Genomic DNA, 13,822 nt, shown 5'->3' on the forward strand with positions numbered 1-13,822 from the left:
TCACCCAGATTTCCATAATCCACAATTATGTTTTGGATCATATAGCACTGGAGGAAACACCGACATGCACAAACAAGTAAAAAAAATGTAAGAGATGTTTTGTTTGTATTTTTGTTGACTATTCCATTATTATTTTATTAATTTACTTGCTAATTTACGACATAAGATGATAATTGGTCTCACCCAACCTCTGAGGAAAAAGCCTGCTTGAATTTACCCCATCTATACCCCTCATAATTTTGTATATCTCTATCAAATTTGCCCTCAAGCTTCTGTGTTCCAGGGAATAAAGTCCTAACCTATTCAACTTCTTGCTATTACTCAGGTCCTCAAGTCCCTTGTAAATGTTCTCTGACCTCTTTCAAAGTGCTCTGGATAAACCAGGCAAACTACTGACTGGACCAGGTTATCCGAGACTTGTGCAGAACAGGAGGTGTAACTGTGATACACACAGCCCTGTGCCTGCTGTCTTTGTTCTTCTTTTTGGTAGGGATGGTATGGACAATGACTGCCCATCCACCACTGTGTAGTGGAAGGTTCCAAAGGTTTGCACCTCACTGCTTAACTAGTTTATTGCTAATATCCCTTGTATGTTTCACTGTTCCTTACAGGCAGTACCAACAATTTGCATTCACAGTGGCAGAAGTATCTCAAGGCCCTTCTAAAGCACCATGTGATACCACAAAGTTTTAGTGCAAAGACCAAGACCACAAGACATGGGAAAGAATTATGCCATTTGACCCATTGAGTCTGATCCACCATCTATCATGGCTGTTTATTATCCCTCTCAACTCCATTCTCCCACCTTCTCCCCGTAACCTTTGGTGCCCTGACTAATCAATAACTTATCAATCACCACTTTAATTATACCCAATAACCTGGCCTTCACAGCCAACTGTGGCATTGAGTTCCACAGATTTGTCACTCTGAAAGGTGGTGAATAAGCCGGAAATTAGTTCTAATGGAATCACATTCCATTGCTTTAAGTCATGTCACATTCCAAGATAGAATTAATCAATGAAGTAATGCAAAAAGTCCTCTTGTTATGCTGGAAGCACTTATTAGAATAGAAGAGTAAGAAAATTCATTCCTCTGCACCACCGAAGATTGGGATTTGTCCATGACAGCTTTCTGAAATTTACAGTTAATTTCAGAAAATTTAAAAAGCTAATCCAAGCAATTCTGATGATAATTTAGAGCAGCACCTGGAAACGCATTATTGAACCTCGGTGAATGCAATTCTCTCTGAATTCCAGCATTTTTTCAACATCAGCGTCAGAGTATTAATGCTCCTTAGTCAAACCTGTAGAAACAGATGGATACTGGTAGGGAGTATTCTGGAGTTAGGTTATATAACAAAATATTAACTTTTCAGCAACCAATTTTTAGAACTGAATGTGGACTGTAGATGAAATTTAAAATGTAGCCCTGGATGATGGGTTCCTAGAGCTATGGGCAGCACGTGATTGAAAAACCAGACAATGCTGTTTAACATTCATTTTGTGTGTCTGGAGTGTGGGTGCAAAGAAGGAGGCATGAAAATTATATGTAATTCAAGGGAAACATTGTAGATACATTATAAATATAGAATTGACCTTTGATCTTTAGCATATAAAATGTTATGAAATACTGGGTCAAACAGGGCTCTTCCTTCAGAGATTGGCTCATTTTTTCGATCAAAGGTCTACTTTACATCTCCCAGCTGTGTCTTTCTGGCGACTTTGTTCACATAACAACAGATGCTATTTGACCCTTCAACCTAGTTCACCATTCATCAACATCATGGCAGATCTACCACCTCAGTACAGGTCCTTCCCAGGTTGTCAGCACAAGAGTTTCTGCAGATGCTGGAAGCCCAAAGCAAGACACACAAAATACTGGAGGAACTCAGCAGGCCGGGCAGCATCTACACTGGTGCTATAAAGTTTGTAAACCCTGTAGAGTTTTCTCTACTTCTGCATAAATTTGACCTAAATGTAATCAGGTCTTCACATACATCCTAAAACTAGATAAAGAGAACTGAATTAAATGCATAACTCAAAAACATTATATTTGTTCATTTATTTATTGAGAAAAATGATCATGTATATGTTGGAAAAAGTATGTGAACATTTGTTTTCAGTAACTGCTGTGACCCCCTTGTACAGCAGTAACTTCAACCAAAGGTAATTGTTGATCATTCCTGCACATCAGCTTGGAAGAATTATAGGCCATTCCTCCTTACAAAACTGCTTCAACTCTGGGATGTTGGTGAGCTTCCTTGCATGAACTGCTTGCTTCAGGTCTTTCCACAACATTCCTATAGGGTTAAGGTCAGGACCTTGACTCAGCCATTTCAAAACATGGATTTTCTTTTTAAACTACAGTATTCTGTTGTTGATTTACCCTTGTCTTTCAGATCATTGTCTTGTTGCATTATCCAACTTCTATTAAGCTACAGGTGATGAACTGCTATCCTGATATTCTCCTGTAAAATATCTTGATACAGTTTTGAATTCATTGTTCCCTCACAATTGCAAGCTGTCCAGGCCCTGAGGCAGCAAAGCAGCCCCAAACCCATGATGCTCTTTCCACCATGCTTCACAGTTGGGATGAGGTTTTGGTGTTGGTGTGTACTGCCCTTTTTCCTCCAAACATAGCAATGTGTATTTTTTACCAAAAAGGGTCAACTTGTGTCTAATCTGTCCACAGAATATTGTCCCAGAAGTGTTGTAAAACATCCAAGTGGTCTTTTGCAAACTTGAGACGCACAGCAATGTTTTTTTTGGCGAGCAGTGGTTTCCTCCATGGTGTCCTTCCATGAACACCATTCTTGTTCAGTGTTTTTCTCTTATAGAGAACACGTGAACAGAGACTTTGGCAAGTTCTAGAGATTTCTACAGGTCTTTTGCTGTTGCCCTTGGGTATTTTTTCATTTCCTTCAGCATTGCATGTTGTGTGCTTGGTGTGCTCTTTGCAGGATGCCCACTTCTAGGGGGAGTAGCAATAGTACTGAATTTCCTCCATTTGCAGATGATTTCTCTTACTGTGGACTATTGAACACTCAGGTCTTTAGAAATGCTTTTGAAGCCTTTTCCAGCTTGATGCATCTCTACAATTCTTCTAAGGTCCTCAGAAAGTTGTTTTGATCGAGGCATGGTGCACATAAACAGATCTTTCTTGAGAAGAGTAGGCTCTGTCAGTAACCTGACTTTGTGTGTCTTTTTTATAGGGTAAGGCACCTCTACAACCCACACCTCCAATCTCATGTCATTGATTGGAACATCTGACTCCAAATAGGTTTTGTAGAAAGCATTACCCCAGATACATGCAATATTGGGTAATTTTTCTCAATAAATAAATGAACAAGTATAATGTTTTTGTGTTATTTATTTAACTGGGTTCTCTTTATCCAGTTTTAGGACTTGCATGAAGATCTGATCACATTTTAGATCATATTTATGCAGAAATATAGAAAGTTCACAGGGTTCACAAACTTTCTAGCACCACTGTATAGAGATTCTTCATTCTGGATGAAAAGTCTCAGCCAAAACATTGAATGTTTATTTCTGTCTATAGGTGCTGCCTGATTTGCCGATTTCCTCCAGCATTGTGTTTCTGTTGCTCTGCTCCCTAGGTCGTAGGGCAAGGTTCCATCCCCGTGAACTGTTAGTTTCACAGACCCTTCGTAAGTCAGATGTGCAGCTGTGAACTGAGTTCTCACATAGCAGAAGATGTCTGCAGTCCCACAGCAGCTGGCAAATTCATCCCACTGGTCTCCAAAGCACCCAGTCGTATGTATGGTCTACCAAGTTGTGATATGAATGAATTCGGTCTAAGTCAATATGGGGAAAATGCAAGGGAATGGAGTTGAGTGGAATAATAAATCAGCATTGATTGAATGGTGGAGCAAATTCGATGGGCCAAATAGCCTACTTCTGCCCCAATGCCTTATGCCTTATACAACTCTCCAAAGATTTCCCATCCTTTGAAGACATTTTTCGCCATTTCAGTCTACAGTGGTCTACACTTGGCATTGAGACTGTAACCTCTACTTCAAGGATCCCTAGTCAGGTGAAGCATCCCACTGTGTTGAGCCTTGTAAGACTTTTATAAGATCTTTCATTCTTCACACTGGAGAATACAGGCCTAGTCTAATCAATTTCTCCTTCCATAGCAAGTCTGCTAACCTTGGAGCCAGTTTAATGAACTTTGCTATTGGACAAGTATAAGGGGGCAGGAAGAGCACACAGTACTTACAGCAAAGCCTCTTCAGAAGGCTCCATGTAATTGTAGTATGGCATCTACTCTGATAGTCCAGTCCTTTCATAATAAAAGCAACATATTGGTTGCTAATTCCTTAATAATTAGCTCTACCTAAATATTTTCTTCCAGTGATTACAGCGTTGGTCTCAGAATGGAACTTTGACTCTATCCCTCTCCATAGACGCTGCCTGACCAGCTGAGGTTCTCCAGCATTTGTGTGTGTTATTAAGGGTATATGGGTCGTTTTCATTGGCATCCTTTCTGGGTTTCTTCCATTAGAAAAATATGCCCTTTTAAAAATACAGAACAAATGTAAGGGCTTTACATTTTTTCACATTGTACTTACCCAGCCCACTCACTCAACTTGTCAATATTTCTTGAAGCCTTTTTTACAGCCTCTTTCTGACTTGGAATCCTTTGGGGGGGGGGGGGGGAAGGTATCTGGTTTTCTTAGCAAATCATTGATAAAAATGATGAATAGCTAGAGTCCAAGTACTGATCTCTGCAATATCCCCTTTTAAATAGCCCCTTATGGTAGGGTCACATGCTTCCATTATAGTTCTGGTTCTGCAGGATCTGACCTGCTTGAATGGAGCTGTTTGTGTGATGGGTTGGTGCATGGGTGTTGTGTCCATTGCCCCTGTGTGCTCCTGTCAAGATAACCTGAAATACTCAAGTCCTTTCAGGGTTCACCTTCTCCTATTCGGTTATGTCAAAGGTCCTGGAGACCCTCCATCTGGATGGATCTTGACCCAAAACATTATTCAAAGTTCAAAATAAATTAATTATCGAAGTACATATATGTCACCATATACTACCCTGAGATTCTTGCAGCTATTCACAGTTGAACAAAGAAATATAATAGAATTAATGAAATCAATTACGCACCAACAAAGACTGACAAACAATATGCAAAAGAAGGCAAAATGTGCAAATACAATGAATGAATGAATGAATAAATAATGCTGAGGACATACGTTACAGTGTCTGGCCAATGAGCCCATAGGTTATGGAATCAGTTCAGTGTTGAGTGAAGTTGATGTGGACCCTAAGGCTGTTGTACCTCCTTTCTGATGGCTGCAGCAAGAAGAGAGCAGGGCTTGGATGGTGGAGGTCCTTGATGATGGACGTTGCCTTTTCGTAGCAGCGCTCCTTGTAGATGTGCTCAGTGGTGTGGAGGGATTTTCCCTCCATTGAGCTCCTCCAGCCCTTTGTGTGATGTTAAACGTCCTTATTGGTTTTGAACTGATATTTCAGTCTTCAGAGTAACCTTCACTCGTTTGTCCCAATGGTGATTGTTGGAAACTAGTTGAGTAAATAACATTGAACAGTGACTGTGATGTTTTGTTACTTTTTTGTAGGCCGGATATGAATTAGTTTCAGTGGATGAAGAAAGCCTACAAAATGTCACCCACCGACAAGCAGTGGATATAATTCGTCGATCCTACAGTAACAAGTCGCTGGACCCAATGGTGTTTGTGGTTAAGGTACCCAAGACCAATTGAAGACTGAACCTGTCAGGATATAATAGACCTACAGAGATGATCTGGGGCATCTGTTCCCAGGATGAGGCTTTCCTTCCTAGGACACCAGAGATGTCCTCTTTCTTCAAAGAATGGGGTTTCCCTTCTTCCACCATGTTGCTGCTCTCACCCACAGCTCCTCCATTTCCTGAACATCCACGCCCACCCCATCTGCCCACCACCTCAACAGGGATAGAGTTCCTTTTATCCTCACCTACCTCACAATGAGCCTCCACATTCAAAACATCATTTTCCTCAACCTCCATCATCTTCAATAGGATTCTACCACTAAACACCTCCCCACCCCCCACTCTCCATTTTCTGCAGAGGTCACTCCCTTCATGATTCCCTTGTCCAGTCGTCCCTCCCCACTAATCTCCCTCATGACACACACCCCTGCAAGCAGCCAAAGTGCTACACCTGCCCATTTACCTCCTCCCTCACTTCCATTCAGGGCCCCAATCTTCTCCTCACCTGCCTTTCACCTTCCTTCAGTAACCCTCCTCCTTCCCTTATTCTCGTAAACCTCATCTATCAAATTCCTTATTCTGCACCCAAACTTTCCCACCTACCTGGCTTCACCTATCACCTTCTAACTCAGGGGTTAACCCTTTTTATTCCCACCATTAACCAAGGGATCAATGAACACCAATTTGGAAACCTCTGTTCTAGCTAGCCCTCCTTTCCCTCCCTCCACCTTTTTATTCTTGCGTCTTGCCCACTTCCTTTTCCAGTCAAGATGAAGGGTTTCGGCCTGAAACATCAACAGTTTCCGTGGATGCTGCCTGACCTGATAAGTTCCTCCAGCATTTTGTGTGTGTGGCTCCATAATTCCTGATTACCAACCACACAGCGTGGAAGTAAATGATGAAGTGGGAAAGTGAAACATGAATGATGATTTTTGTGCATTTGAAATCTGTGAACCATTTCAAACCCCAACTACTTCAATTGAAAAGGACTGCACTGATCTAAATGCAGTTGTCTAAATATTCCGTACAGTGAATGGACACTAATGTCTAAATGAATGGACCATTACTTTGTAAATACATAATTTCCAGAGCTGTCTCTTACACAGGTCCTTTATAAATTAATTTTGTGGAAAGCATATTCATATTGTGATTAAGGGTAAATTTTGGATATCTAGTGTATAATGTTATAATAGTGTATAACATCTACCAGAGTACACAAATGTTTAAAAGTTAGACATGAACTATTGATTTTAATGATTATTCTAATATATTTGATTTATGGGGGCCATTGAGCTATGATATGGGATATAGTTCCTATGCACAGGGTCTACCTGGTAGGCTCTCTCATTTGACCTGATTTTGGCTTTTAAGCATTTAGCAAACAATGCATTTCACTGTATGTTTCGATGTACATGTTATAAATAAATAAATCTAAATCTACCTACACTTCTTTGGGAAAGAGGAGAATAAAGATAAGATCTCAGTTAAATGATAATATATTTCCATGAGCTCTTTGCATTAACTCTTAAAGAAGTATAACAAACATAAAGTTCATAGCTTGCAAAGAAGCACATGCATATAATTAGTTAGCAGATGTTCCTTTCAGCAGTAAAATGGAAAAGAAATTTTGGTGTTAGTTGAAGCTCCTACTCTGGACATTTGTCTTGATAATCACACAGAATCTCAATGAAGACTTTATGACACCATCAAGTTGACCAGCTTACCACCATTACAGAAGAGAAATCCCTTGTGTTAGTCTGCTGGAATTTGCAGAGTTACAAGCAACAGTGCAATGGTTCAATTGAATATCAGAGAATGTGCACGGTATAAAACCTGAAATCCTTACTCATTGCAGATATCCACAAAACAGAAGAAAATCCCAAAGAATGAATGGCAGAAATGTTAAAACCCTAAAGCCCCCCTCCCCCTCCCACGCACAAGTAACAGCAAAAGCATCAACCCTCATCCCTCTCCCTCCCCCCACTTGCTCCAGCTAAAGCATCGACCCCCACCACTCACCACGCAAGCAGTAGCACAGCCCTCCTAAAGACCATGAGCTAGAGTCCATCAATTCCGACACTTCAACGTCACAGACAACTTTCTCTCTCATGAGATATCACTCCTACAACAGCTCACTGTTTCAATGTTACAATCTGCGGCGTTGCTTTTCTCGACAGTGTTTCAGTGTTTCAATATCCAGCGATGCTTCGGTTGGCGACGCTGACGAGGAATCGGGTCAGCCACAGCCGAAAGGCGCACGTCATCCAGGCCGCACCTGGAGATATTGAAAACACCGGGCCGCTCAATGAGCTCCAAGAGCGAGAGCGCACCGCCATAGAGAACCGCAGTTTGAGTGCAGTTGCAGATCATGGACTCCGACAGGACCCCAGCCCCCTGGAAAAGAAAAATAAGACATTAAAAGAGAAAAAAATAAATTGTTTCACAGACGAACTAGAAAAAGTCGCTCAGGTCCACAAAAACCTCTAGTGCCACCTTTTGTTCCTCCCACTCCCCATCCCAATTTCAGGACTATATTCCCTGGAAAGTATGAGATTGAGGGGTGACCTGATAGAAATACTTAAGATCAAGAGGGACATGGACAGAGTGAAAACACAGAACGTTCTTCTCAGGGAGGGTTGTTAAAAACAAGAGGACATAGACTTAAGATCGGTGCCGAGAGATTTATAAGGGTCATCAGGCCAGTTTCTTCATGCAAAGGGTGGAAAGAGCTGCCAGAAATGGGCACATTAGCAACATTTAAAAGCCAAGCAGTTAAGTAGATGGATGACAGAGTTTTGGAATACAATGAGATAAGCTTACTGGACCACACAGTTGTTATGGGCAAGTTAGGCTTAAGGGTCTGCTTTTGAATTGCTTGACTGTAACGCTACTAATGATATTGATCAATTGGTAAAATGGGCAAATCAATAACAAATGCAACTTAAACCTGATAGTGTAAGGTGATGAGCGTTGGGAGGATTCCTAAGGCAAGGACACAATGAATGGGCGGGCCTTGAGAGTACAGAGGAACAAGGAGACAGCACAGTAGTTCTGGTTACACCACAGGAACTACATGATTATACAGGAGAGTGCAAAGAAAATCAGCAGAATGTGTTTCAGTTAAGCAGAGAGACTGGATAGGTTGGATGTTTTCCCTTGGAGTGGAGCAGGTCGAGTGGGAGCTGACTGGCACAAATAAATACTATGAGGGACAAAGAAGGAAACTGGGAGTCAGGGTATAAGTTTAAGGTCGGAGATAGAAGGTATATCAGTGATCTGGGAACATCTTTTTCATCTAGACTGTGCTTCAATCCAGAACAAACTGCCTAAAGGCAAAGGCCAGAGGCAAAGACTTTTGCAATAGTTAAGAGTTATCTGCATGAACACTTAAATGCCAAGGACTGAAGGCTATGGAGTAATTGCTGGTAAATGGGAGTAGAACAAAACCACCAGAGAGACACTGAAGTTAGTAGGTATTATTCAATAAAAACAGGCAACAGACATCATATTGAGATCCTCTTGGAGGAAGAGGCCTCCTGACCCAATATTACATGACATTTTTATATGCCAAAATCAAAGGTAACAGCAGGTCATTCTATATGTATCTATAATGCTTCCTTTGAATTACATATAGTTTTCACACACCTTCTTTGTACCCACACTCCAAGGCACCCAAAATAAATATAATCAGCTTCGTCTAGTTTGCAGTCAACTGCAGTGTACAGCTCCAGGTAAACCGTTCTTCAGGGCTGCATTTTAAATTCAATCTACTATCCATGCTCAGGTCTGAAGATTGTTTGCTGGTGAAATTAATATTTGCTATATACCCTAACTCCAGAATATACCCTAACAGTAATGATGGAATGAGGGGCCTGTATCTGTCCCTACGTTGCTATCAAATCCAGGTTACCTTCAAAAGTTCAAAGGTTCATTTTATTATCAAAGTATGTATGCAAAATACAACTCCGAGATTCGTCTTCTCCCGATAGCCACAAAATACAGAAAATCATAGTAGTTGGAAGAAAAACTTCACTTCCCTCCCCCCCTACACACAAAAAGAAAAGGGATAAAGACTTGCAAACCCCTCCCTCACACAAAAACTAAAACTAACAGATAGGCCACATTGAAAAACAACAAGAACATCAAACCCCAAACCCCCAGCCCGCCTTTCAGCAACAAGAAAGAATGGGTAAAAACACAAAAACGCATAGAACTGAAAGAGCCCAATATGAACAACAGTCCAATCATAAATCTCAGGATTTTGGTAATATCTCCATTTCAACTCAAACCCAGCGGCTTCACTGACGGCAGCAACTCGAACCAGAGGACCCTCCGAGGGAAGTGACTCAAACCTGCGGCCCCTCCTTGAAGTGTCGCTTGTGACTTCAGTATTATTTGAAGTTACTTTGTTCTCATCATAAGCTTGGGGATTTTTTTTCAAATTTAGAAAATTAATAACGACAGTTCTCGTCTTCCTGAGAGTGAAAAATTTACAAGGATTAAGACCACAATTGTGAGTGAGCCCTTTATGTCTCGTATTTTTCTCATCCAAACCTTAGAGAATTCAGTTACGCTTATGTAAAGATACTAAGTCATTTGGTTGAATCTGCTAATTAATTTTTATTAATGTGCAATCAGTGCAGATCTCCAGCTTCTGTACTTGTACCTTCAGTGAGGATTGAACTGCAAGAATTCAAATGTTTCTCAGTTGACTTAACTGTAAAGCAGCACCGTCTTCCTTAAGAGATTTAGAAGAGTGTATTTCCTATTTGTGCAGGCATGTCACTGGTCACTGGCCAGGCCAAACATGCACATAATAAATCTACTTAAGTAAACCGTCCCCAGTGCTTGATTAGGGATCGGTGCAATGGTAATATTATCAATAGAGGAAAGGAGTAATGGCACTCTCGCCATTAGTAACACTTTGCTGTATTAAAGTGGCTGACCTTCTATTAGGTAATGACATAAATTTTATGAATCTCTTGAGTTTATGTCCACTTTTCAATTGTAACATTTTAATTTGATGAACAGCCCCACAATAAGCAGGAGACAAGAAAGGTGCCCCTGACCATTGACTCCTTATCACTTGATATTAAACATCAGTGGATGCTGGTACACTGTAAAAGACTGTTGAAGAACCTTTATACCAGAACCGGGTTTATTATCACTGCCATATGGTACTGTGCAAAAGGCTTAGGCACATGAATATAGCTGGGGTGCCTTAGATTTTCGCATGGTATTGTATTTGTCAATGTGCACCGATCAGAGAGGAAGTTTGTAAATCTGGCGGGAGCAAAGGATGTTGGGGGTGGGTGAGGGTGGATTGCCAAGAGTGGGGGTGTGTGGGGTAGGTGCAGATACACCCGGTCCTGAGAGATCAGGCAAGGTCATTTGCTTCTAAGTAATTGGTTTATTGATCATTACAGAATGTCTCTCTGGTGCTTCCTGCTCACTTCCCTCTCCCTACCCCCTTCCCACTCTCAGCCCGCAACAGAGACCAGTTTATCATCACTCATATATGTTGTGAAATTTGTTTTGCAGCAGCAGTACAGCACAGTCCATAAAATATACTTTCAATTATAAATTACATATAAATTAAATAAGTGGTGAAAAAAGAGAAGAAAACTAGTGAAATAGTGTTCATGGGTCTGGTCAGAAATCTGATGGTAATGGGGAATAAGCTGTTCCTTAAAGGTTGACTGTGTGTCTTCAGGCTCCTGTACCTCTTCTCTAATGGTAGTAATGAGAAGAGAGCGTGTCCTGGATGGTGGGAAGCCGGGAATGCAAATTCTACCTTTTACTAAGTGTGTATTGGAGATTCCTGACTGTATTTGTTGAGATTACTAATATGCAATGGCAGAATGACCTGGATTTATTTACAGCTTGATTATCAACTAAAGAGATTTAGTACATGGCGGCTATTCACATCAGTCAGATTGCAACTCTCTGCTGTTCGATTTATCTGTGATAGTCAAAAAGCACCATAGCTATACATGTGAGCTTCCTTTCCCCTTGAAAACAAAATAGCAAATGTATTGTTATCTAGCTGTCACATTGACTGCCACATGTGTCATTAAAGCCCAACAGCTTTGATGTAGTTCAGTACATTATAATCGTTCTCATTTCTATAAAACATGTTGAGTACAAAAAACCACAGAACATCCCCATTAAACATCAGAGATTTTGTTAACATTTGACTCCAACTACAGCAACAATTATTTCATTCTCTCTTGGGATTTATCTCAAGGTCCTTCCCTGATAAATCTATTCAAGTCATTCAGCTGAGAATAATTCTCTTTTATTAACAGCTAGCATTAGCTTTTGACCATCAGTGTGTTTTGTTCTTTCTTAATGGTCTGGATTTCACACCCACTCCTCCCCAGAAAGCTGGAAAGCACGTACCACCAGGCTCAAGGACAGCTTCTACCCCGCTGGTATAAAATTATTAAGTAGATCTGAGCACTACCAAACTCAAGGACAGCTTCTACCCAAATGCCCACCATTGTAAGATTATTAAATGATTCCCCACTATGATAAATTGGACTCGACCTTACAATCTACCTCATTATGATCTATCACTTTATTGTTTACCTGCACTGCAGTTTCTCTGTAGCCGTTACACTTTATTCTACATTGTTATTGTTTTACCTTGTTCCACCTCAGTGAACAGTGGGGTGATATGAACCGTATACAAGACAAGAATTTCATTGTTGGTCAGCACCTATGACAATAATATTCTAATTCCCTCCCAACCTACACCCCCATCCTTAGCCGCATGGTGTAAGGGAAAGGGATGAGTTCATGGACAGAAGCCAGGATACATGTAATAAATGTACAGTATCTATGTTGCTGAAATTTCAGACCATGTAGCATATGTAGATTCAAACCTGACTCCTGCAAAAGAATTGGGATCTTGAAAATTGGCATGGTGGTTAGTTATACCAACCCGATGGTGAGATAAATTTTCCTCCACTGCTGGTGGGTCAGAGGGAAGAGGAAACAGTTAATCATGGGACGTATCAAAGTTCGAAGTGCATTTATTGTCAAAGTATGTATTTGTCAGACTATACTACCCTGAAATTCATTTTCTTGTAGGTATTCACAGTAGATACAGAGAATCACAATAGAATCACCGATAAATTACACACAAAGATGGACAAACAAGACAAAGAAGTGCATAAGAAGACAGACTGCAATTACAAAAAAAGAAATAATAAACAAATAAATAAATAGATAATATTGAGAACATGAGTGGTAAAATCCTTGAAAGTGAGTCCATAGGTTGTGGAATAGTGTTGAGGTGAGTGAAGTTGTCCAGGAATGGTCGAGCCTGATTGTTGAAGCATAACTGTTCCTGAATCTAGTGATGTGGGACCTAAGGCTTCTGTGCTTCCTTCCTGATGGCAGCAGCCAGACAAGAGTATGGCCGGCATGGTGGGGTCTTTGTTTATACGTCCCAGGGTTCTAAAGGAGGTGGATGAAGAATTGTGGAGGCACTAGTAATGCTCTTTAAAAACTCAATAGATTCTGGCAAGGTTCCAGAGAACTGGAACTCTGCAAAATTCACTCCACTCCAACCTTTTTCAACCGTTTTGCCTTGGAGGAACCTTTGAAATAATATTCAGGTCTCAGGGAACCCCTGCATATAAATTATTACATCTACAGCTCACTGTATCATTAGTAAGTTGTAGTGGTGTACAAAGGCTGTTGAAATCTAGTCAAGAGGAAAAGAAGAGCTTACAAAAGGTTCAAAAAACTAGGTAATGATAGAAATCTAGAAGATTATAGGGTTAGCAGGAAGGAGCTTAAGAATGAAATTAGGAGAGCCAGAAGGGGCCATGAGAAGGCCTTGATGGACAGGATTAAGGTAAATCCCAAAGTATCCTATCAGTATGTGAAGAGCAAGAGGATAAGACATGAGAGAATAGGACCAATCAAGTGTGACAATGGAAAAGTGTGTATGGAACTGAGGAGAGAGCAAAGGTACTTAATGAATACTTTGCTTCAGTATTCACTACGGAAAAGGATCTTGACGATTGTAGGGTTGGCTTGCAGCGGACTAAAAAGCTTGAGCATGTAGATATT

General features: G+C 40.7%; 1 protein-coding gene across 1 annotated transcript in view; it reads left to right on the top strand.

The window, feature by feature from the left end:
* Positions 1–7,126, top strand: part of pdzd7a (PDZ domain containing 7a) — a 115,433-nt gene extending 108,307 nt beyond the window's left edge. The window contains exon 17 of the mRNA XM_073026877.1: positions 5,607–7,126. Within this exon, the coding sequence (XP_072882978.1) occupies positions 5,607–5,750 (144 nt within the window). The 3' untranslated portion in view covers positions 5,751–7,126. The remainder of the gene's footprint in view (positions 1–5,606) is intronic.
* Positions 7,127–13,822: the final 6,696 nt, after the last annotated feature.

Source organism: Hemitrygon akajei, chromosome 23 (assembly GCF_048418815.1).
Source record: "Hemitrygon akajei chromosome 23, sHemAka1.3, whole genome shotgun sequence".
NCBI lineage: Eukaryota > Metazoa > Chordata > Chondrichthyes > Myliobatiformes > Dasyatidae > Hemitrygon > Hemitrygon akajei.